This window comes from Lissotriton vulgaris, chromosome 6, assembly GCF_964263255.1.
Source record: "Lissotriton vulgaris chromosome 6, aLisVul1.2, whole genome shotgun sequence".
In the NCBI taxonomy this organism is placed as follows: domain Eukaryota; kingdom Metazoa; phylum Chordata; class Amphibia; order Caudata; family Salamandridae; genus Lissotriton; species Lissotriton vulgaris.
Window position 1 is genome coordinate 1889288833 of NC_141694.1, and position 25098 is coordinate 1889313930.

The following is a 25098-nucleotide window of genomic DNA, read 5'->3' on the forward strand; positions in this document are numbered from 1 at the left end:
AAATTACTTTTAAGGCAATGTGTATATCCCACCAAGCCTTTTGGCAAAAAGGCCCAGTATTTAGCCGTGAGCTGATTACACAATACCATCCGATTAACACCTTCGCTCCAGTCAGGCCTTTTTAGCCACAGTTCCCAGAATCAAGAGAGCCGGAGCCGGCGGTAGGATGTTCTCCTACAACGTTGCTAGACTGTGGAACTCACTCCCTCTTCAACTCAGGGCGAACCCTAACCTGCTCTCCTTCCGTAAGCACTTAAAGACTTTTCTCTTCAACACTCACAACTAGTCCCCGAAGCTGACTGTTTCTGACAAGTAGAGCCACTTTCTTGCACCGCTTGGACGCCCCAGGGCAGCAATCGCGCTTTATAAGTCCACCTTTCATTTCATTTCATGTCACCCAGGGATGTATTTAAAAATATAACATCTCCTAGCCAGGCAGAGAGCGGTTGATTAAGCGTCTGACCTGAGTATAATAGATGATCCTGTTAAATATTTCTGCATGATGCTTCAGTATGTATAAAGAGAGTGCAGGTGAATCCTTTTCCCTGTATGCTGCTGTGTGCAGCGGAGGAAGTATCAAGGATTCTAGTCCCACATAGCCCAGAAATCATTTTTATTTCTATTCATTGTCACATTCGACTTGTGATAATCATGTATTGTTTAAACAGGTCCCAAGCAAACACCAAATTTCAAGTGGCCCACATAATTGTCAAAGCGACCCTCCTTGCACAACTTGAATATTTACACTCAGCCATAAAATTGCAGAGGCCACAAGAAATTTAGGAGCAAAAGTACCTTAGGTGTGGATCTGAAGAAACTCAGAACACAATCAAGCATCTCTCAACCCTTCTCTGGAGCAGCCCCCTCCCTGTGCTGCTCCTTCCAAGATGGGATACAAAGTCACGCTCATTATATATTCATAAAAAACTGAAAATCTCTCATCACCAGCTCCTGATATCATGGTGATGTTTTACATCTCACTTTCGGGATACATTATCTTCTTCCTGATGAGATTCCTTTCCCTACTTTCTCCTCTTTAACCAAAGTCTGTTTCCTGCTCTGATCTTTCTTCTTGTCTCTTTAGCACACTTTGTTTCTGCCTCTTTCCTTTAAATGTTTCATCTGTTTCTTCCTTCAGCTTTGATGCTGAACTAATTAAAAATCTTTCCAAAGGCTCTCAACATCTCTCCCGATTTTGGGTGTGAGGCTAGGGCAAGCTTTTGTTCTATAGAGGATTGAAGTGCCTCTGAATCCAAACATATGTTTCTAAAGAAGTTCTGATCGGTACAACTACCCGATAGAAGAATGTTCGAAAGTAGCAAAATGGGTTTTAGTAACTAATCATGAATCACTATTTGGAAGGGGACGTTGAGGCGTCTTTTCCAAATCGTGATTTCTTAAAGTATATATCAATGTTATGCAATCGACATTCGGTCACGAAACATTGAAATTCTGCTGTCACAACAGAGGGCGTGCAATAGACCTGGTAATGCTCAGGGTGGTCTTCCCCCAATCTTTCTGCTTTTTACCTCCTCATTTTGCAGGACCTCTTCGCATCAGAGAGCTGCTTTGAAGTCACCCCCACATCAAAGGCACATTTGGGAATAAGTTATGGGGCTCTAATACCCTCAAATCAGACTCTGCTGTAACTGAAACTCTGCCAGAGGGGCTGCTGTACTGCTTAAAGGACTCAACCGGACTGATGATTTAGAAGGCCTGCTTTTCTGTTTGTTGCCCTGCTGTTTGTTGCCCTGCTGCCAGCTGTTCCCTGACTTTGCTGAGAACTTGGCTCCAAGTGCTCTCCAAGGGCTTGTTGACTTACTTCCTGTTATTTGAGACTCAGGGATATGCAGTCTCCTTAAAGGAAAATGTGCTGCTTTTTTTTATTAATCGATTGCATGGACAACAGGCAAGACTTGTTACAGGTATTGCCATGTTGCCCCTGAGTAACTTTCCCTCAGGACATCGTCCTTTGCACAGATAATATTCATGGAAACATAAATGCCATTAAAACGCCTTCAAGATCATGGCCAGGTTGTGCTGTGGACCCCACGTGTTGACCCAACATTATCTATCAATGCCCAACCCCTTTGTCAACCATGAAACCTCTTGAGGATGAGACTATGGTCAACTCTAAACAAGGGCTAAGATACAGTTAAACTCAAAGCCAAGTTATCACATATATTAACATATTGTCCAAATTATATGGCAACTAAAGAAATAAAAGGTCCTCAGTGAGTACTTTCATAGACCTTGGACTGCTGATTGTTTATATCTATGTCTTTCTCTGTGGTGAAGTTAGGACATGCAGCACATTAATTTCACGGAATTAATTCCACAGTGACTCTCTGGGTACAAAAAGATGAAATACAATAACATATCCGTTGAGATGTCATCAGTTATGTAATCAACAATGTCATTGAACATGTAATAAGTGATGTAACATTTGAGGTCATAGGGAGTGCATGGTGGGGCACAAGTTATAGTTGCCTCACAGAAGTATAACTGGGGATTTACAGAAGGATCAAGGGTTACATGATGAACATATTGAGTGTCCACGGGCAGCCGAGAAGAGGCCTTGCCGGAACCCACATCATATGCATTAATTAAGAACGTCTATGGGTTAGAGCATGAGCTAGGCACAGTTAAGATCAGATTCAAGAAGTGGCAGTGCTACTCTGTATTTCCCAACATGTCCTTCACACAGCGCAATTTCAGCAAGCACAGGTGCATGGACATGCTGTGTACCTGTGCAGTGATGTGGTACGCTCTCGTTCTACAGCCCCAGGACCACCAAATTGAACATGTATTCCTGCTGCCCCCATTTCAAAATGAAGCTCAGAAAGGGTGGTGTTGAAATAAAGCTTTACACTTGGTACCAGCACCCTTACAAATCATTGTGACCATATTTATTGCCAACATGATGAATGGTGTTGCTGATTCCCTCGAGACTAGAACAGTGCATGCTGCACATATCACAAATTAAAAGCAAATTGTACAAATACACAAGTATACACACTGCTGACACAATTTGCGGCTTATGTTTCAGGTGTGGTTATGATGCAACATTTGGTTATGCAGAAGAGGCCAACAGTGCAGGCAGGACCTGTGCATATCCTATGGTAGGCAGCAGTGTCCTACTGCCTGTCATCTGACAGATGCCCCTGGAGGTCTATGACTATAAAGGCAGCATCATGAGAGTACTATAATGTACAGTGTAATGTGTCACCCACTACAGGGAGTGGGTGAACAAAACCATGCAGCTGGTGTGCTGTAGAGACGTGTACATATGGGTAAATTAAAAACTTAGAGCCAACATGTGGCTTATCTAGGACTGGATGGGCCATTAACTTCAGAATTGTATTTATTTATTTTAGTGTTTTATGGAGCGCAAACTTGATCCTTGTTTTACAGAGCGCTTTACATGATATACAGAGGCGAACTGCGTCTAAAGTGCAGAAATATACAAAACTATACAAAAGATTGGAGAGGGGCAGGGGTGTTGAGAACATAGGGGAAAAAGAGGGATACAAGTGTATTAATGCAATCATAGTTAGAGTCAGTAAAAACAAAGGTCCCACATATTCTCTGCCGGGAGAGTTGGTGATCCGGGGAAGAAGCGATAGTCTTAGATTCATCAGGCACAGTGGGGTGGTTGAGGGCAGGCATTAGGCGAGGAATTTACCCATGAGGAAGGTTTTGGTCTACTTCTTGAAACGTGCTAGAGAAGAGATTCTTCTGATGGCGGGTGGGAAAGAGTTCCAAATTCTTGGTGCTACCCCGGCAAACGCCCTATTGTAGGTTCTTTTTTTCTGAAAAAAGCCAGGTTGGAGTAAGAGGTTTATAGTGGACCGGGAGTTCCTGCTTCCTCCAGATACCACTAGTTTCTGTGCCAGATAAGCAGGGGACTTTGCATATAGAGCCTTGTGTGTAATGCATGCCAGTTTCAACTCAATTCTAGCCTCTAGAGGGAGCCAGTTCTGCACTTTCATATGTGGAGAGATGTGGTCGAATTTCCTGGTGCCGGTGAGTAGTCTGGCGGCCGCATTAAGGCAGTCTTTTAAAGGTACTAAGGAGATCTTGGGTAGACCAGTAAGGGTGGAACATTCACATTCCAGTCTAGAGATGACTAGTGCTTGAACTGCCATTTTTAAGTCAGGAGCATCAATGAAAGGTTTCAACTTCCATAGGTAGCTCAGGTGGAATCTAGCTGCTTTAGCCATCGTGTTAATGTGTTTTCGCATGTTCAGGTTACAGTTGAGGATTATGCCCAGGGATTTGGCAGAGTCCACAATAGTCGGCAGGCAGTTTAAGGCTGTGATGGCCTTGATCCACATCTGAATCTCTGGGTTGGCTTTTAAAGGGGAGATTAGGAGAAATTCAGTTTTCTTTGCGTTGAGTTTGAGTTGGTTAGCGGCTAGCCATTGGAAAGTCAGTTTTAGGGTCTCATTCAGGGAGAGGATCTCCTCGAGTGAAGAGATATTGATGTATATTTGGGTATCGTCCACGTACATATGGTAAGAGATGTTGGCGGTACGAAGAACTTCGGTGAGTGGCTCTAAGTAAAGATTAAAGAGGGTGGGGGACAGGGTTGAGCCTTGGGGGACTCCAACCGTGACCTGGGTGGGAGCTGATAGGTTGCGGTTAATGAGGAATCTCTGAGATCGGTTATGGAGGAAGGACCTGAACCATTCTAGGACCACACCACCCAGACCTATCCTGAGATAGAGGCGTTCGAGTAGGTTATCATGGTTGACCGTATCGAAGGTGGAGGATAGATCTAAGAGGATTAGAAGGCAGATTTTTCCTTGGTCTAGGCTTTGGAGGGCATCGTCCAGGATGTGGAGCATAGTAGTATCAGTGCTATGCCCAGTTCTGAATCCAGATTGGAAGTCATCAAGTAGGTGGAAGTTGCTGATGTGCTGACTTAGTTGCTGTAGTACACAAAATTCTCCAATACTTTGGCTAATAGCGGGATATTGGAGATAGGTCTGAAATTGTCGAGGGAGGCTGGGTCCAGTGATTTTTTTTTAAAATAGGGAGGACTTGGCCCGCTTTCAAGGGGTCCAGAGTCGAGCCCTGCTGGAAAGAGGCATTTATTATTGCAGTCCTGTCTTTGATTTGTGTTCTTTTTAGTTTTAGAGGGGCAAGATCGTCCAGAATGTTTGATATAGACAACGAGTAATGCTCATTTAGGTCACTGACCATGGTTATGTGCGAGGGGGGAGGTCAGATTTGCAGCGAGCCTCCAGTTCCATAAGGTTGAGGTTCTTAGTGTCTCTGGTCCAGAGTTTGGGAATCACCGGTTGCGATGTCTTAGTCTTGCGGGTCCCAGGTAAAATGAAGGAGATGTAGTGGTGGTCAGACCAGTCACATGGGTCTATGGAGATAAGCTTGACTGAGGATTTCTTAGAAATGATCCAGTCAAGGATGGCCCCTTTTGAGTGAGTTGGCAGAGAGCAGGCTTGAGTCAGGGATTGGTCGGTTAGGCAGGTGTCCAGCGGGCCAGTTGCATTGAAGCCTCCAGGTTTGATAAACTGCTGATCGACTTATGTCTTGCTGCATGCAGTCACTGTCCATTGTTTTCTATCACCCAACGAAGGCCTGGTATGGACCCTGAGAAGAATAGAGTTGCCTGACATTGGAAAATTGCCCTTTCTGTAAGGTCATCCCCCAATCTTTTGCCTTCCTCTTCTTCCTACTTTTGCTGAATTTGTTTTTGTTGGCTTTAAGACTCTGATCACTTTACCACTGCTAACCAGTGCTAATGTGCATGCACTCTTTCATCTAAACATGGTAACACTTGCTCATACTCAATTGGCATATTTAATTTACTTATATGTCCCTAGTACAGTGCATTACATGTGCCCAGAACCTGCAAATAAATGCTTCTAATGGACCTGCAGCACTGATCGGTGCACCCACTAAAGTAGCCATTTAATTATGTCTCAAGTCTGCCAGTGCAGAGCTTGTATGTGCAGTTTACACTGCCATATCGACCATGTAAAATAAACCCTTTGCCTGGCACAAACATTTCCTTTTTATACATGTACATCACCTCTAAGGTAGACCAGGGGCATCCCAGATGTCAGGTGCAGTGAATTTAAATGGCAGGACAAGTACTTTTAAGTTTTACATGTCCTGATAGTGAAAAACTTTCAAAGTTGTGTTGTACTACTGCAAGGCCTATCTCTCCTGTAGTACGACATTAGGATTAACTTATTACATTTTATAAGTGTAAATTCCTATGAGGAAGAGATGAACTCTCCAAGTCCAGTGTCTCTGGAATCACAGTTCAAAATCTTAACTTATGGCGAAGTCATAATTTAAATTGCAATTCTGAAAATGCAGTTTTTAAAAAGTTGACATCTTCTTTTCTAAGCCATTTGTCACCTGCATCCTGTCTCTGGTCACATGACTGGGTGTAGTTGGCAATTGGGCTTTTGTATTCTGTCTAGACAGCCTAGCCACACACAATGGGAGCTCAGGTGTGAATGGATGGCCATCACTGGCAGGATTGAGGGGGGGGCTAGGCTGAGCCTCACCATGAATAGGATGTGTCCTGTTTCCATACAAAGGGCCTAACTAGCCTGTATTGTTACTGCAGCTCCCTTGGATCAAGGGAAGGGGAGGTAGGGAATTCCATGCATTTTAAAGACAATGTCTAGAAGCTTCTACCACCTTCCAGAACCACTGCACCAGTGTATAAAAGAAGGTCCTCAGACACTACAACTTCAGTAGAATTCTAGATCTGTGGATGCTCTGTCAAGAAATATGACTGATGTGCTGTTGAAAGGACTGTTACATTGATGGACTGCTACTCTGAAGGACCTGCTGCTTTGCTTGCTGACCTCCTGCCTGCTGCCTCTTGCCTGGGGAAGAATAACTGCACCTCCAACTCTACCTAGAACACAGTGCCCCAGAGTGACTCAAAGGGCTGGTCTGCTGGCCTCCTGCTCTGAGATTTAGGAAGATAACAAGCTTCACAGGAGCTCTTGGACCAGTCTTCATTGTGCTCCTGACCCCCAAGAGGTGCCCCTCAGGTCCATGTGGCTCTCTAGCTCTTACATTCAAGCATCTGGGCTGTTTATAACCACAAACAGACCTGTTTGCACCTGAACAATGCTGCTCTCACCAACAAGGGCATGTGATGCTAATACATGTGCTATGCTACAGCTCATGAGCATAAGATGGTAGGTCCTAGGCATATGATGCTATATTTCGGCATATGATGACAATAAATGTACAGGGATATGAAGGTGCAGATACTATAAAAGGTTCACCAGGTAAGCAATGGCTGCACTTGGCAGTGCGATGCTGCATGAGGCCTTGTCTCAGAGTTGAGCTGTTCCTAAGAGGATCATGGTCATTACTGAGTTGCATAAGACAGGTCTCTGTTTATGTTGGTACAGTGGGAGTAAAACAATGAGTTGGAATGCTAGCCAAAGTGACAGATTTTCAACAAACAGAAGAGCGATTTTATTATCAATACAGGCTACGTAGCACAGTCATCCTGGATATCATAGACCTTATAAATCCACATATAGAAAACTGCACTCTGTGCAGCAGTTCTATCCCCACTAATGTGAAGGTGTTGTGCTCGTTAAACCTATTGGCCAGTGGAAGTTACCAGGATGTGATAGCTGTTACAGGAACAGTGTCTAGGAGTACGCTATTTTGTTTCTTCAGGAAATTACTAGATGCCATTCTAATCTACAACCACCTATACATATACCTGCCCAGTAACGTGCAAGAAATACAGCATACAAAATTGTAATTTCACAGGATTGCAAATTTCTCCCAGGTGATAGGGTGTATAGATAAGATACATGTGGCCATATGCCCACCCTCCCATATTAAATATTTACTTAGGAACGTCAATAATACCCATTCCCTTACCATTCAAGGTGAATGCAGTGCCCATAAACAAAATCACTGATAGAGTGTCACTAGTTCCCGGAAACACCCATGACTCCTAGATGTTTAGGCACTGCAGATTTTACAGACAACTGGAAAGAGGGGTGTTTGATGATGGATATTTATTAGGTACAGAAAATACATGTCCAATTGAATATGTAATTGCCCAATAAACGCAAAATGCATGTTGCCTCACACTAACGTATGTTTTTCAGGTGACAGTGCATATGCCCTGCACCCATGGAGTCGTACACCCTACCTCTCTCTCACCAAACAGAATGAGAGGGGTTATAACAGCACATCGTTCCCCCAGAATTGTCATTGAATGGCCAGTTGGGCTGCTGAAATCACAGTTTTGTTGCCTGCACAAATGTGGGGGCGCCCTGCACTTTGCACTATAAATTGCCTGTAAGATGGTAGCAACCTATGTCACACTACACAACATTGTCTGCAGCAGAGACCTACACATTACAGTGTCAGATTCTGAATCTGACGATGAACAACCTGGACCCCCGGTTCAGCATCCAACAGAGGAGAGCAGAGCAGGGGAAGGGAGAAGGTGCAGGGCAACATTACTATACATTTCTCTGCAAGTTAAGTCATGATTAATTACACCTATTGAAAAAAAATACTTGCACAATAGTTTAAGTGATCAAATTGAACTGGATGTGTCATATGTTTCACTACTGTTTCATGGTAATCTGGTTTGCACATAAATATATGAAACATTACATCAACAAGAAGGCTGAATGTAACATCTATCTAACATTAAACAAAATATACAGGCTCCCCAGCATCCTTACCCTCAATTTTTCCTGTAAATATGTCCAATATGGGACATACCACCAGGTGGAGGTGCTGAAGTACAGCTGCTAGTGCGTCGCAGCACTTGTGCATCTGTGGCAGAGATGATGCTGACACTCAACAATTCCTCACTGTCAGGTTGTTCCTCAATCCCCTCACTTGTAACTTGCGCTCTTTATATGGCTTCCAGTGCAGTGGTATCGTGGTCAAGGCTCCTCAACACATCCCCACTGAAGGGCCCTATTTCCACCTGAAGTGTCACAGCGCACTGTGACAAGGCTGAGGTGACATGTACAAGCCTTCAAGTGGACCTTTTCAAGGCACCCGTCAACACAGCTCTGCTCCTCTCTCTGAGTCTCTGGATGGTTGTGTCCTCTGCCATCTGTGTGTATAGTTTAGCTATGAGATCAGTGAGGTTGTCCATTTTAGTGTATCGAAGCCCACTGATATTGCACGCTGAATGGAACGCAGTTCATGCATTTCATTTCCTTGTGCTGCAGGTGCTGAATTTGCAGCATGGATGCCTCAATACCACTAAACAGCGCTTCCTGTTTGGTATTTGACCCGGACCCAGTAGGGGACTGAATGTAAGGTGTATCACAGCACCAAAGAGCTTGCCCTGCAGTATGCAGGTGTCAGGGCCTCAAAACATGAGGCTGGATTGGAGTGGATAGCTGGATGTCATCCTTATATGAGGGTGACTGTGGGAAGAAAGACGTATCACTGGCAGGGGCGTGAGATGGTGTGGATAGGTTCTCCCCTCATCCTGCTTCTCCCTCCTTCATTTGGACCTGTTCTTCTCACAATCTGAGGATTCAATTTCTTCCTCAGTGGCATGTATTTGGAGAATATACATGCTATTACTTTTATTACATGGGGAACCCATTTTGTGTTTAGTTCTACTATATGATGCAATTAGTGTCTGACACTGACTACACTTTGTGATTATTTAACTCCAAGTCCCATGACGCACCATAAGGGATACTTTATCTGTGTAATGGTTCCAAACTGATCTGCCTGTATAAGCTCTATTTATACATGCATATAGTATAAAGTTATATGAAGGTACACTTACTTTGCAATTGTGCAGATGCAGAAGTGTCAAGGATGCAAAAATCAACAACTGCCTCTGACTCCAGGGTAGTCTCCACCATTGCCTCCAGTGTTGTGGGTGGGGTACAGTTGAGGGACCACCTTCTGTGGCCTAGGACTTACTCAGGCATGTTGCCAACCTTTCTTTGATGCGAGGCCGGAGGTCACACCACCTTTTCCTTGTTTCTTTGACCGACAGCTGTGCCACTCCTAAAACATTTATTTTTTGCTACATGCCCTTCCAGATTTTATGTTTCTAGGTCTCAGGCACAGACATGGATGCACAAATAAACAGCTCCTTATGTTTGTTGCAGCACTCCTCAGTTAGCAAACAATTGCTCAGTACACAACAGCAGATATGTGACGATATCAGTTAGCAACAAATAACAATATACCGCACCCACGTGCAAAATAATCCCGGACTGAACACAATCATCCTGTTATACATCAAATTCTTGAGTTGCCCACAACCTCCCACTATCGTCATTCACAGTCCTCTGTTAGCACGCTATTGATCCCAGATTTTCTCACATTTTCGTGGGTAGCCCCGACTCTGGTAGACCAGCTGCTCCACCCACTGGCACCAATTTAAATAATTTTCCCAGTCCTGGACACTCAGAGGTCTATTCGCTCCCCATGTCTTTGGAATGTTTCTCTTAGTGATGCCATGTGCTAACATTTGCTACATCTTCCAATATCTGGGCCACACCTCTTCACCTATTATATGTAATATGTGTATTCTAACCTGTTTAGGTTTAAACCTATAATAACTGACAAAACCCCACCGAAAGGAAAAATAGCCCTCACCAATAAGCATATAAACACTGAAAAAACACCTTTGCAACCCCAAACTAAATGCCATTCATAGAAAGTAAAAGGTGAGTGAAAGAGTAATTTTTGTTTCTTCCTGAAGGGGCCAATACCATGTACCGTTATTATACAAATCAGCAGCTAGAAAGACTGGGCTAACATTATTCTGCTTGAGTTGTGTTGTTTAGGGATGTCACTAAAATATTGTTTCTTCTTCTTTTTGCCTTTTTCTGTTTTGTGGTCTTTGTTCTAAAGATACAGGGTTTAGAAGCATGTTTTAGGTCTTATTTGATTATTTTATAAACTGTAGAGATTCCAGAAATATCAGCATCATATTTGATATTTTGGCTATGTTTGATTCGTTCACTGATAGGTAAAATGCCTGGTTTCATTCGAATTGTTCCCAATATGTATCATCACACTTACCCACAGAGAGAGCATGGGTGAAAACCTTTGATACATCAGCCCTCTTTTCTAGTGAGCCAGTATTGATAGTAGCTGTGTTGCCAGACACCCCAGGCTTAAAACATTCAATGCAATGTGTAGTTACAAGTATATGTGAACAGAGTGCTGTCACCAAGCATCTGAGATAGTAGTGAAAACATGACACTAGAAGTTTGGAAAACATGGAACACAGTGTCACTTGGAATGCTGCTGCAAAAAGTTCTTACCAAGTTTACCAAAGATTGGAGTGATATTGTTTGTATTTGGAGTAATTCAGTTATGTATATGAAAAAGGTGGGGGATGACCTGTCAAAATCGATACCTGAGCTGAAGTGCTTCCCTGTAAGAGATTTTTGCCACTTGCTAGATGTTATGCTGAAAGCATCTTTACAATCTTCAGAGTTAATGAAGATTGCTATTGACTTTGTAGCCCATTCTGGTGCACTGTTTCGTTATGCACAGGAACTAAAACGCATATATTTCTAATTTTGTGCTCTGTGTGGCATCGAAGAAAGAGTTATCTGAACTCTGTGATTTAGCTGGTGGTTCTCAGTCCTAGAGATCTTGAATGCTACATTATCCATGTGCCGGCTGTTTACAACATTTTTGCTTAATGATGATGCCAAAAGCAAGAAATGTGAAGATCTTTGTTCGGATATTGATAGTGATGTGAAAAAAGTACACTCTATTGCATTTTTACAGGAAAACATGACAACTGTAGTGGATATAATAAAAGAAACCAGAGACTGCAAACACCCTTTTCTACCAAGTGTTCAGTGTAATTTTTGTAAATTTGAAACATCTCCTTGAGAGTAGGCTGGGGGACACTTTCAGTGACTTTGGCACTGCAACATGTTCCATGTTAGAACTCTTGCGACTTGGTAAGCAAAAAAATGTTGAGGGACAATTCAGGAAATGTTATTTTACAGTGCATGAGAAATGGCTTGCAATGATGCCTAGAAATGTCCCTTCACCAACCATAGTATTTTAAGTCAATGAAGCCTCATTTAGGGACTCTGTACAAATTCTAGATCCCTTCAGTAAAGGGGAATTTTTACTCCAGATTTGGAAAAGTACTTCTTCATTTTTGACTGCTTCTATAACTGAGGGCATGTGCACTCAGTTCATGAAAACCTGTCCCAGAAATCGAAATGTTTAGGTGCACCATTATTGGCATGGACAGCTATGTCAGTGGCCAGAGTTAGCAAATTGTGTACTGGCTGTTTTGGCAATGCCTGTCTTAAGTGCCAACGTTGAGAGGGCCTTTTCACAGATTAACATTCTCAGTGGAAAGAAAGAGCGAGCACACATGACCAAAGACTCACTTAAGAAGTATTGTATGGTGTACTGCAATAAGTTTACTTGTAAAAACATATTTGTACCTCTTTTTCCGTGTGCGTACAAAGTTCATACACATGCACTATCAGTGCAGAAAACAAGCAATAATAAATGCAAAACATTCCATAAACACCATAAAACACTGCTTTTTAAAGTTTTTGAAAACATTGAAGAAACCCCATCAGAATTTGCCAAAAATAGAAACTGAACAGTAGACCAGGAGATTACCCGCATACCTCGCGGAGGTTTGGTGCACTTTTTGGCACAGGCACCGCAGCACTTTTCCTCTTCAGGACAGTAGCCGTCACTTAGGCACTCGTCTGACTGTAATGGGTAAGTACATTTTATGGTATCGGCCTCATAGGGACACAAGCCCTCTTTGTCTGTAACAGAAAAAATTTCAATTAACGCAATGGCAGTTATCTACTAATGGCTGCACAGGTACTTGAGGGGTGTTGCTCTATTTTGTGTAGTGTCTTCAGGGTTTTAGAATGGTAAGTATCTGACACAGCCATACTACTGGGAAGACTACTAACAATTCAGAGGATAGTAATAAGATAGACATTCTTTCTAAATAAGGTCAAGGACATTTTAATGGATATATGTAACACCCTTATCAGTCCATGCCCCCTGCCAGTGGAAGAACGACTGATCGCTCAGGGTGAGAAGCTCTCCATATTTCTGACGCTGGACCTAGACTCTTTATCTCGCATTATGGCCAGAGTTAAGTCTGGTTCACCAGAGGATGCCTGCCCACTAAGGTTATTTAAGAAGATTCTCCCTGTGCTGGGGAGGGATCTGCTCTCCTTGATTAACCAATCCCTGACAACTGGGAAGGTTCCATTCAATCTCAAGGAAGCTATGGTAACCCTGTTGCTTAAGAAAGCAGGGGCAGACGTTCATAACCTGAAAATGTATTGACCTCTATCTAAGCTCCCCTTCCTGGCTAAAGTAGTGGAATAACATGTGCACAGAACCCTCTACCTGTTCATAGAGTAACATCAGTTGCTTCATGTGGACAGGCGGGTTTTAGGGCCCACCACAGTACAGAGCTGGTGATGCTAGCAGTGCTGGACGAGCTAAGGCTTGTGGCTGACAAGAAGAAGCCCTCTGCTCTGATCCTGCTGGACCTAACAGCTGTATTTGACGTGGTGAACCATGCCCAACTGTTGGTTCGGATTCAGAAGCTGGCAATCTCTGGTGTGGGATATCAATGGATTTCCTCCTTTTGAAGGGCCGGACCCAAAAGGTTCAGCTAGGGGGATTTTTGTCCAGTAAAGGTGCACTGTCTAGTGGAGTTCCACAGAGATCCGCACTGTCCCCACTACTTTTTAACATCCACCTCCAGCAACTGGAGGCGGATTTGGCACAAATGGACTGTTATTAAAGTTTTTATTAAGTCAGAAAACAAGGCAGTTATACATACATCAACGGTCAACATAGTCAGCAATGGCATCGAGATCTCAGAATAATAGGACATTTTACACTTACACGTCATCCTACGGTCCTACCAGCCCCATATTTACAACCCCCTCTTTCCATGCCCCAGGACACAACAGTTCATATGAGGGTGAGTCTTCATCTGCGTCAAGTTCTGGCGGGTCACAAATGTATCGCCTGCATTTATTCCACGCTCACCACACTTTCACCCACTTTTGAGGACAGCCGTGATGTACAAAAAACGCCTTTTCGGCCACCATCGCCTCATCCATATCCTTACACCATTTGTGGAGCGTAGGCAGTGTGCTTGATCCCACAAATGGACTGTTGAGTGTTCAATTATGTGGATGACACTCAATTGACCCTCAGTATTGACAGCTCTCTTCAAGCGCAGTCCCCAGTACAGAACATCCTTAGTTTTATAATGAACTGGATGACTGCCAACTCACTTAATGTAAATCCTGGTTTAGGTACTAGCCATCACCACGGGAGGTAATCTCTGGTCTAATATCTTTTGGCCACAAGAACTGGATACTACAGCCACACCGGCACCTGTTGTGAAAAGCCTGGGCTTTAAGTTACACGCCAAGTTTACACTGTAAAATCAAGTGGCCACTGTGGTAGGGACTTATGCGGGCCTATTGAGGCAACTCAGGAAACTGGTACCTCTCCTATCACTTTAAACTCTGCGCAGTGTGGTGACGGCACTGATTTTGTTGCGACTGGACTACGGCAACACACTATATATTGGGCTGCCAGACAAGCTGTTAGGTAAGCTGCAAGTAGTAATGAATGACGCAGCGAGATTCATTTGTAAGCTCCCAAGATGTGAACATGCCAGTTTACTACTGCAGCAGCTTCACTGGCTCCCAATTAAGCAGAGGGCCAGGTTTAAGGGCCTATGTGTTGCACACAAAGCTCTTTTTGGTCTGGCACCGGAATACATTAAAGGCCGCCTAAGGAGATATGTGCCTAGTCGTGTCCTCCGCTCTTCCGTGGAAGACCTGCTGTCCTGTCCATGGTTGGACAAAGTCACCATGGGTGGACAAGCTTTCTCAGTTCTGATTCCCCAACTTTGGAATAAGTTGCTGGAGAGTCTACGTAGGAAAGCCACTCTCCTCCCATTCAGGAACAAACTAAAGACCTTCTTCTTCACATAGGCCGGGGGACAAGATGAGCTCTTACTGGGTGCGCTCGGTGATAAGTAACTGCTGGTATGGTTTTCTAATTCTCTCATAAAGCTAAGAGACCGTTGGTGACTATGCGCTATACAAATGCCACTTAACATTAACATTAACACAGTGCTTTGCATCACTTTGCGCCATCCTATTAAATAATCCCCAAAAAACACTGCTTCGCTGTTGGCACCAGGCAAATTAATTAAAATCTGTGTTTAAAAAAAAAAAATAACGGAGAAGAAATGTACAAGAATAGGACCTGAAACTGGAAAAATGCTGCATGTTTTCTTTTTGTTGTAATTTCCGAAGCAAAATATATTGCTTTAGAAAAAAACTGCAAATGAACGTTTAGCAGAAGAAGTTGCCCTGCAATAAGAGATTGTTGCCAAAAAGCAAACTGAAAAATTATAAATGTTTATAAGTTCTTGAAACTGAAAAACAATTAATGTCACCCAATGATGTAATTGAAAATCAAACATTTCAAAGCCAGACCAAAAAAATAAATAGACGGGTTGATTAAGCATCTGACTAGCGTATAATAGATGATTCTGTTAGATATTTCTGCATGATACTTCAATATCTATTGAGGGAGTGCAGGTGAATCATGTTCCCTTTATGCTGCTGTGTGCAAAGGAGGAAGTGTCAGAAATTAGTTTTATTTATATTCACTCTCATATTCGCCTTCTGATAATCATTGTATTGTTTAAATAGGTACAGAAAGATAGGGGCATGAATCCAACACTAAATGTCAACTGTCCCACATGGATGGCAAAGCCACCCTCCTTACACAACTTGAATATTTACACTCTACCATAAAATTTCGGAAGCCAGAAGAAATTTAGGAACAAATAAACCTTAGGTTTGGATTTGAAGAAACTCAAAAAATAATCAAGCATCACTCAAACCTTCTCTGGAGCAGCCCCCTCCCTATGTAGCCTCTTTCCAGAAGGGATACAAAGTCACACTCGTTATATATTCACAAGAAACTGAAATCCCCTCATCTCTAGCTCCTGGAATCATGGTGATGTTTTGCATCTCATTTTCTGGATACATTATCTCTTTCCTGATCTGCTTCCTTTCCCTGCTACCTCCTGTAACTAAAGTCTATTTCCTGCTCTGATTTTTATTCTTGTTTCTCCCTCTTTCCTTTAAATGTTTCATCTGTTTCTTCCTTCAGCATTGACGCTGAACCAATCAAGTACCTTTTAAAAGGTTTTCAACATTTCTTCTGATTTTGGGTGTAAGGCTATTGCAAGCCTTAGTTATGTATAGGATTAGGGTGCCTCTGAATCCAAGATATGTTTCTTAAGTAGTTCTGACCGGTACAATTACTCGATAGAAGATTGTAAACTAATACTTTAGAATGTTACCAAATCGGAAAATGGTTTAGGAACCAATAACGAATCGCTATTTGGAAGGGGCACGTTGAGGGCGTCTCATCCAGATTGTGATTTGTTAAAGTATGCATCAATGATTTGCTTTCAATATCCAGTCCCAAAACATTGAAATTCTACTGTCACCTTAAAGGGTTTGTGTTAGACCTGGCATCTTTAGGGTGGTCTTCCCCCAATCTTTTTGCTTTTTACCTCCACGCTTTGCTGAATATTTTTGTTGACCTGACTTTGAGCACCTTCCCACTGCTGATCAGTGCTACAGTGAATGTGCTTCTTCCCAAAACATGCATGTAATTGGAGTCTACCTGATTGATGTATTTATTTTACTTGCAAGTCTCTTGTAAAGTGGTATACCATATAACCAGGGCCTGTAAGTTAAGTGCTACTAGTGGGCTGCAGGACTGATTGCACCACCCACAGAAGTAGCCTTTCAAACCTGTCTCAGGCCTGCCAGTGCAAGGCCTGTGTCTGCACTTTACTGCCACTTCGACATGGCAATTCAACCTATTTGCCAAGTCTTAAACTACCCTCTTATTACATATATGCCATCTCTAAGGTAGAACCGAGGTAGCTCTATGGGCAGGGTTATATGTAAGTAAAAGGTAGGACAAGTACTGTTGGGTTTTGCTTGTCCTTACTTGTGAAGTTAGATGTAATATTACTGTTTTAGAAATGCTACTTTTAGAAAGTGGACATTTCTCTAAACTTACTGCTCTGTGAGCCTGACAGTGTGTCTCCAATACATGTCTGGGATGGGTGACAGCTACACTTCGTATATTTAATCTAGACAACCCAAAGACAGGAAGGATAGGTTTATCTGAGTACCCATCTGCATACAACTGCATTCTGATGGCCTTGCATGGGCAAGATGGAAGGGAAGGGCTAATACTTCACTTTAATCAAGAGTACCCTGTCCCCAAACAAAGGGTTGCTTTACCCCCCAAAGATAGCCCGGTAGAGAGGGCTGGAAAGAAAAGGGGACCTCTGCACCTGAGAGAGAGAGCGGCTTTAAAGTCACACCCCACATCAAAGGCACTTTTGGGCTCTGACTAAGCATGGGCGGAAAATCCGTTTCGCTCGCGGATTTTGCGGATTTTCGGTAAATTCGCAATCCGCGAGATTTGCGAATCTCCCGCAAAATCCGCAAATCCGCGAGCAGCGGATTTTGCTCGCACTGTTCGCACTGTTCGCGTGAGTTCGCGCCCCGCGAATAAGTGCAAAATTGCAGAAATACGATCTTAGCAAAACTGAAACTACTTACCAGGTTCAAAAGTTCAGGCTCATCATTAGTAGCCATTTCCTGTAGTGCTTCCTGAGGGGCCCCTCCAGAGTTCAGTTGCCAGTTGAAACTATTATGTGACCCTGCTCTGATCCTCAGAATAGTTACACATATGCCACAAAGGTCCTGAATTACAGCTAAGGGAGACAAGCAGGAGCCAGGCTGGAAGTTCAAATCCATTAATCAGCCCCTAATTCATTATTGTCAGTTGGGGCAGGGCAGGTGTTGTAACTAATTTTGCAACAATGAAAGCACTTAGCAAGTGCAAAAGATCACTAATCAGGAAGCACTAAGGAAGCAGGTGCCAGCTAAAAAAATATTCTGTGACACATTAATCAGCCCCAAATTAATTCAGGTCACTTGAGGCAGGGAAGGTGTGCTTGCCTTGCCACAATAATGTACACTGACTGGACAACCAGAGGGTGCTGTGATGAAACAGAGGGTGGCATGGGTGGGCCAGAGGGTGGCATGAGTAGTCAGAGAGTGGCAGTGGTGACAGAGAGTGGCAGTGATGAAGAAGAGTGTCCCAAACAGGCTGGACACGTAGAAACAACAAGTTCGCAAAACTTGCGACCCGACAGGTAAGTTCGCAATTTGCGACATTGTACAAAACCCTCGCGAACTGGCAGAAACCCGCGCAAACACACAAAAAAAAAATCCGCAAATTCACGAGAATTCGCGGATTTTGCGGATTGCGAGTTCGCAAATCCGCAAAATTCGCGAACGCGAGATTCGCAAAATTCGCCCATGCTTAGCTCTGACCCCTCAAATCAGACACTACTAGACTGGTAAATAAAACTCTGCCAGAGAAGCTGCTGTGGTCCATGAAGGACTCAACTGGACCTATGATCTGGAATGGCTGGTTTTCTGTTTGTTGCCCTGCTGCCTGCTGTTCCCTGACTTTGCTGAAGGAGAGCTGGACTCTGCCTTCCTTCCAAGTGTTCTCCAAGGGCTTGTTGGCATTTCTCCTGTTACTGGGAACTTAGGGAGGGATACCCCTTTTCCTATGCCTGGCTCACTGAAAGTAGTCCAGATACTTGCAACATGGATTTTGAAGCATCTCTTGTCTCTGGGTAGCAGAACCGGGGGGAAGATTTGGTACATCATATCGGAAGAACTGCTTTGCCCTCTGAAACTGACGCTTCATACAGCGTATCGCCCACTTTGCAGCTTAGTGAGATCAATGCAGCCCCTCAACTGTGTGGAGAAACTTGATGCATCGTGTGATGCCTCTGGGCTCTGGCATCAGTCTACAAAACCAATGCATCCCCGTCACCACAACGAGAAGATTAATGCATTGCTCGACTGCGGAACCCGCATCGACACATCTCACAACGCATCTTGCTGATATGACCACTTATGGTACTTTGTTCACCAGGGCCTGTGTGGGTCCGGTAGCCGGCCAGTGCTACATAGTAGTTGGCCCGAACTTTGGCTTTGCCCCAGTCCAGCCCAGCATGACCAGATAACCCATTTTACGCTATTTGCTTCTCAGCGCTACACTGTATTTATTCCCTTAAAGTTCAATTTTACAACTGCTATATATTGAATTGTTTTGTTTTGGCCTTGTTTTGTTTAGAATATAAAAATCTATTTTTCTAAACCAGTGTGGGGTATTTTCATGGTGTATGGATTGTTTTACTGTGTGTGTGTTGCACAAATACTGCACAGATTGCCTCTTTATATTAGCTTGACTGCTCTGTGCCAAGCTACCAGAGGGTGAGCACTGCAAATCTCTAAAGTGTATCTGACTCACTTGGACTAGGATTATAGTTCCTGCTTGTACAGGGTGCATACTCTGACAACCAAAACATCTCCACCCCAAGCAGCCTTTGTCTCTGACCCACAAGAATACAAGGGATGCCACCTAAGGGGGTCAGAAACATGTCTGTGTGTGGCAGGCTGGTGCAGACCAGTTATCTGGACACAAGGGAGTTGGCTATTTTTCAGGGGGCATCTCTAAGATGCCCTCTGAGTGCATGTTGTAATAAATCCAGCACTGGCATCAGTGTGCGTTTATTATGCTGAGGAGTTTGATACTAAACTCCTTAGCATTCAGTAAGGCTATCATGGAGCTGTGGAGTTGTGATGACAAACTCCCAGCCCATGAACTCAATATGGCTCCACTGCATTTGCAATCCCTGTGAATGGCGCATACACTGTAGGGGCACATTGCTAAAGCAGCTGTGGCCTCACCTGTGCTATAGTGCACCCTGACTTAGGGCTATGAGGCCTGCTAGAGGGGTGACTTACCTGTGCCACAGAAAGTGGTTGGAGGGCATATCACACAATGTGTGCAATGTCCACTATTAAGTTTTGTCTGCACAACAGCACACAATGGCAGTCTATATTTGTTTGGTGAGGGATATCCAAGGGTGGCACAATATATGCTGCAGCCCTTAAAGACCCTCTCTGGCCACAAGGCCCTTGGTACCACTGGTACCTTTTACTAGGGACTTACATGTGAGCCAGAGATGTGCCAATTGTGAAAACAAATGTGCAGTTTGGGAAAGAACACAGGCACTGAGAACCTGACTGGCAGCGACCCAGTGCACACTTAGTCAAAGTACATCAGATACCAGGCAAAAAGTGGTGAAGGTAACCATGCAAAATGGGGCTCTTTCCTGCACTCTCTGCATAGAAAAAGATGAAATGCAGTATGCTTTAAGAAAGGGTAATATATTTTGAGATTACATCAGTTATATATATATTCAGTGATGTCAGTGAACATGTTGTAAGTGAAGTAAAATTTTAGGTCATAGGCAGTGCATGGTGGGGCATAAGATATAGTTAACTTGCTGAAATATAACAAGTGATTTACAGAAGGATCCAGGGTTACATGGTGAACATATTGAGTGCCCAAGAGCAGCCCAGAAGAGGTTTTGCTGGAACCCACATTAATTAAGAACATCCATGGATTAGTGCATGAACTGTGCACGGTTAAGATCAGATACATGAAGTGGGAGCCATTGCTCTTTGATTCCTAGCATGTCCTTCACACAGCGCAATTTCAGCAAACACAGGTGCATGGACATGTTGTAAACCTGTGCAATGAAGTGGAATGCTCTCATTCTACAGCCCCAGGACCACTAAATTGAACATTCATTTCTGTTGCCCCCATTTCAAACTGAAGCTCAGAAATGGTGGTGCCAAAACAAAGCTTTACATGTGGTAAGGGTACCCTTACAAACCATTGTGACCATATTTATTGCCAACATAAATAACGGTGCTGCTTTTTTCCTCAAGCCTTGAACAGTGCATGTTACACATAGCACAAAGTAAAAGAACCTTGTACAACTCTCTCATGTGCACCAACATTGCTTTTAAATAGACCACTTGCAGAATACACAAGTATACACACAGCTGACACATATTGCTCTTATATGTCAGATGAGGTGATGATGCAACATTTGGTTGTGCAAAAGAGACCAATACTGCAGATAGGACATGTGCATGCATCACATCCCAAGTTAGGCAGCAGTGTCCTACTGCCTGTCATCTGACAGATGGCCCTGGAGATCTATGACAATAAAGGCAGCATCTTGAGTACTATAATTTACAGTGTAATATGTGCCTCACCCCAAAGTGTAGGTGAACAGAAACATGCATCTGGTGTGCTGTATAGAATTATCTATACGGGACAAATAAAATCCTAGAGCCAATATGTGACTTATCTAGGCCTGGATGGGCCATTAACTTCAGAAGGCAGGTGTCCAGCTGGCCAGTTGCACTGAAGCCTCCAGAGTTGATAACTTGCTGTTTGACTTATATGTTGCTGCATGCAGTCACTGCCCATTGTGTTCTATCACCCAAGCAAGGCCCGGCCTGGACCCTGAGAAGAAAAGAGTTCCCAGATGTTGGAAAAAAGTCCTTTCTGCAGGGTCACCATCCAATTGTTTGCCCTCCTTCTCCTACTTTCTGCTGAATTCGTTTTTGAATTCGTTTTTGTTGGCTTTAGGACTCTGAGCACTTTATCACTGCTAACTAGACCTAAATTGCATGTGATCTTTCCTCTAAACATGGTTAAATTGGCTCATACCCAACTGCACCAATACGAATTTGCAAAATGCCGATCTCTGTCTGGAGTGGCACAGTGAGTGAAAATCAGTGGGTTACAAATAGACATCTAAGACACCAAGGTGTAGCACTTTCAACATGGGTGTTTTATAAAGACAGACCTGTTGAATTTGTTAAAGGAGTTTAAGAGGTGGCGACAAGAGAGGAGATTCTCTGCTGCACCCAAGTTGTCAGAACGCAACATGTCAGATATGAAGACAATGCTTTATCTATTTTATTGATTTCGTGAGAAGAATGTTGAATTGAGGTTCTCCCACATAGAGTAAGAAATGACACATCACATTCTTCAGCGTAGGAGGTTGCGTAAGCTCCAGTTTGTGACAGACTTTAACCTTTAAAAAAGGAAGAATAAAGGTCATTCCTTCCGCCACAATAAACAATGCAACAGAGAAGCAATGCGTTATGAGTAAAGACTGGTGAACAGCACAAACAAGCTGTGGTAATTGTAAACACACATGACCAGAAACACTCCTTCCTCCCTGACTTGGAATATACTACTTATAAATGTGAGTGTTTTTAATTTAAAAGCCTTTTCTCCTCCACCAGAAGAGGTGCTCTAAGCAGGCAACAATACAAATTCCCATGCACTCCCCCCCAGGCCACACCTGTGGCATACTACCTCCCCTGCCCCTGTGCCACATTTGTGATGCGCTCCCCCAAGGCGGCCACACAGTGTTGTCTGGAAAGGTCTTGTGAGGAGAATCACTGGTGTAGCTTCATTTCAACTAAGAAAGCTTAATCCTCCCCCTCTTTACCAAGGACTTAAAAAATGCCATCCAGTTCAGGGGTCATATTCTGCAGTGAGACAACAGAAAGACTAGGGGCCAGATGTACAAATGATTTGCGAGTCACAAATCGGTCGCAAACTGGTTAGTGAATGTAAAAAGGGCCATATGTTATGTACGAAAGCCATTCATCAACCTAAAATTGTGATGCAACCTAATTGCAGCTCACAAAGTTGTGTGAAAGAAAATAGTGAGTTGGTACTAAGGAATTACTAATAATGACTTGCAAACTGGATGTATTAGTCAGTTGGAAATAGCGAACACTCGTAATTTGACCCATTTGCACATGTAATTTGCAACTAATTCAAACCAGGTAGTAAATAGGCCTACACTATAAAAGCATGCCCAGAATGCACCACGACAATCCACAATGGCTGCTCTGTACCTGATAGCAAGGAGATTGGACATACTGGCAGCTCAACACAGGAGGACCAGGAGGCAAGAAAGGATTTTTGCTCAAGGATGACCCTTTTCCAATGAACAGAAAATGAAATGTATATCCAATGCAGTCTAAGTGGCACAGTACACCTGGATATCACAGACCTTTTAGAACCACTTTCACAAAGCTGTACTCTGCGCAGCAATTCCATCCAAACCCATGTGCAGATATTGTGCTTGTTACACCTATTAGCCAGTGGAATTGACCAGGATTTGGCTTAGGCAAGATAGCGCCTGAATAGTTTGCCGTGCTACTCGCCACCCATACTGTGTTCTTTCTGGAGATTCGGCCATAGGCTATGCGCCTGGAGCCTGGCCCTCGCCGAGTTAGCTGCTGTTCCTCTCATCAGGTGGATGCCAGAGTTTTCCCTGCGGCAGCCGGATTCCTTTGGGCTGCTTCTTTGTGGTTGCGGCTGTTAAAGATTGCAGGGATTTGTTAGCATGAGCTGAAAGCCATTTTTGTATTTGGCAGCCATTTTAGTTAGCCATGTGCTCGCCATGTGCTGTTTCCCTCTTCAGAGCCTTGCACATGCTCAGAAGGGCATAGCTAGTAGAATGCACCTGCTCCTGTTATACAACTGTCAGGCTGTTTTTGCTGATGTATGGAGAAGTAACTCTCCTCCCACTTTGTTGAGCAAGCAGATCTTGCATGCCTATATTAGGCATTTTGCATGCTTACATGAGCCAGGACTGCCCCTTGGTCTTATGCTGACTATGTAACCCTAGCATATATAAGGCCCCAGTTTTCGGTACTCCTTAGACTGCCTCATACAGTTTCTGAGGGTACTGTGTGACGTAGTCTCCCTCATCTGAGGTGAATAAATGCATTCTTTTTATATTACTGCTTCTGTGCCAATCTCTTCTTTGTTGGTTTAAAATGACCAAGGTATCAGTGAGACCCCTGAGAAGGTTTCTATTTTCTTCAAATGGCGCTCCAACATGGACCTCATCAGAGAAGTGGCTATCCAAGGGAGTAATCTTGACAGGAGACAGGAATTTACTGAGGAGGAAAGGACAGGATTCTACTAAGGAGGTACTCAGTGCACAGAGATTCTGGGGATTCTCTGTCTCTGCAACCCAGTAGATTTCTGGTCTTCCTGATTTTGATCCTCCACCTGTTTACCGCTCCTGACTGAGAACCTTTTTGGCGTGAGTATTCTAAAAAAAACGACTGTTCGGTCATTCAGAACTTGGCAGTTAGAATCTGGACACAAAAGTGATTGGTAAGCGTTGTTTTGATGCAACACTTGCTGTTGGTTTTTGATGCCTGGGATTGGTAAGGTAGTTTAGTAACACTTACTGTGGCTTTGGAATTTTGGAATTTGTGTTGGCCAACTTTGGATTTGTATGGGATTGATATATGAATGCAATTTGTGTAGGCTTTTTCTCTGTTTTGAATTGATTTGAACGGCACACAGTACAAGAGTACCTCAAGTGTTACTTTGGTTACAATATTTGCATATGTTGCAATGTTTTTGGCATGCCTGTTTCAAGCAAACATCGAAGAATGTGTTGCTTTTTGGAGGTACCATAGTGAGATGTGAAGTAAATTAGCCGGCTCCGCTAGAGGGAATACCTAAATAGGTTTAAGTATAAAGACATATTTCTTCCTTGGTGACTTATCCCCATGGAATTCAAATATGACCATAAAACAAACAAGGATCCTAATCTGCGCACTTTTAAAAATGGAGATATGCAGTGCGATTTTTTGGTGTTCTGCCAGCCAAAGCTAGTGAATTGAGTGTATTTTGGCTTCTTGAAAATAGAACAGTCTGTTGGGCTGCTTTGTGCAGTCTTTTGGAATACTATTGAGAAGCTCTTCCTGTAAATATGACTTACAACCACCGTTCCCTCTAAGCCGCGCGCGCGCACCTCCCCCCAAGTCAGCGCGCACCACCTAGCGTGGAGCGCGCACACAGAACGTCGCTAGAGGGTCTCGCCGCTCGCTGCTTTTCAAACGCGAGCGGCGCGAACATGAGCACTTTTTCGGTGGTTGCGGTGGAGCGGGCGGGAGGAATGCAGTTAAGGAGGCGGGGGGCTGATGGGGATTATGACGTTTGCGGGTGTGTGGGAGTGGGGCAAACTGTGGCCTTTTGTTTAAA

At 43.6% G+C, this 25098-nt stretch overlaps 1 protein-coding gene across 4 annotated transcripts in view; it reads right to left on the reverse strand.

The window, feature by feature from the left end:
• LOC147709785 (uncharacterized) overlaps nt 1–25098 on the reverse strand; it is a 1097608-nt gene that overhangs the window by 284377 nt on the left and 788133 nt on the right. For all 4 annotated transcript variants that reach the window (XM_086928225.1, XM_086928227.1, XM_086928228.1 and 1 more), the window contains one exon: nt 12642–12788. In XM_086928225.1, the coding sequence (XP_086784351.1) occupies nt 12642–12788 (147 nt within the window). The remainder of the gene's footprint in view (nt 1–12641; nt 12789–25098) is intronic.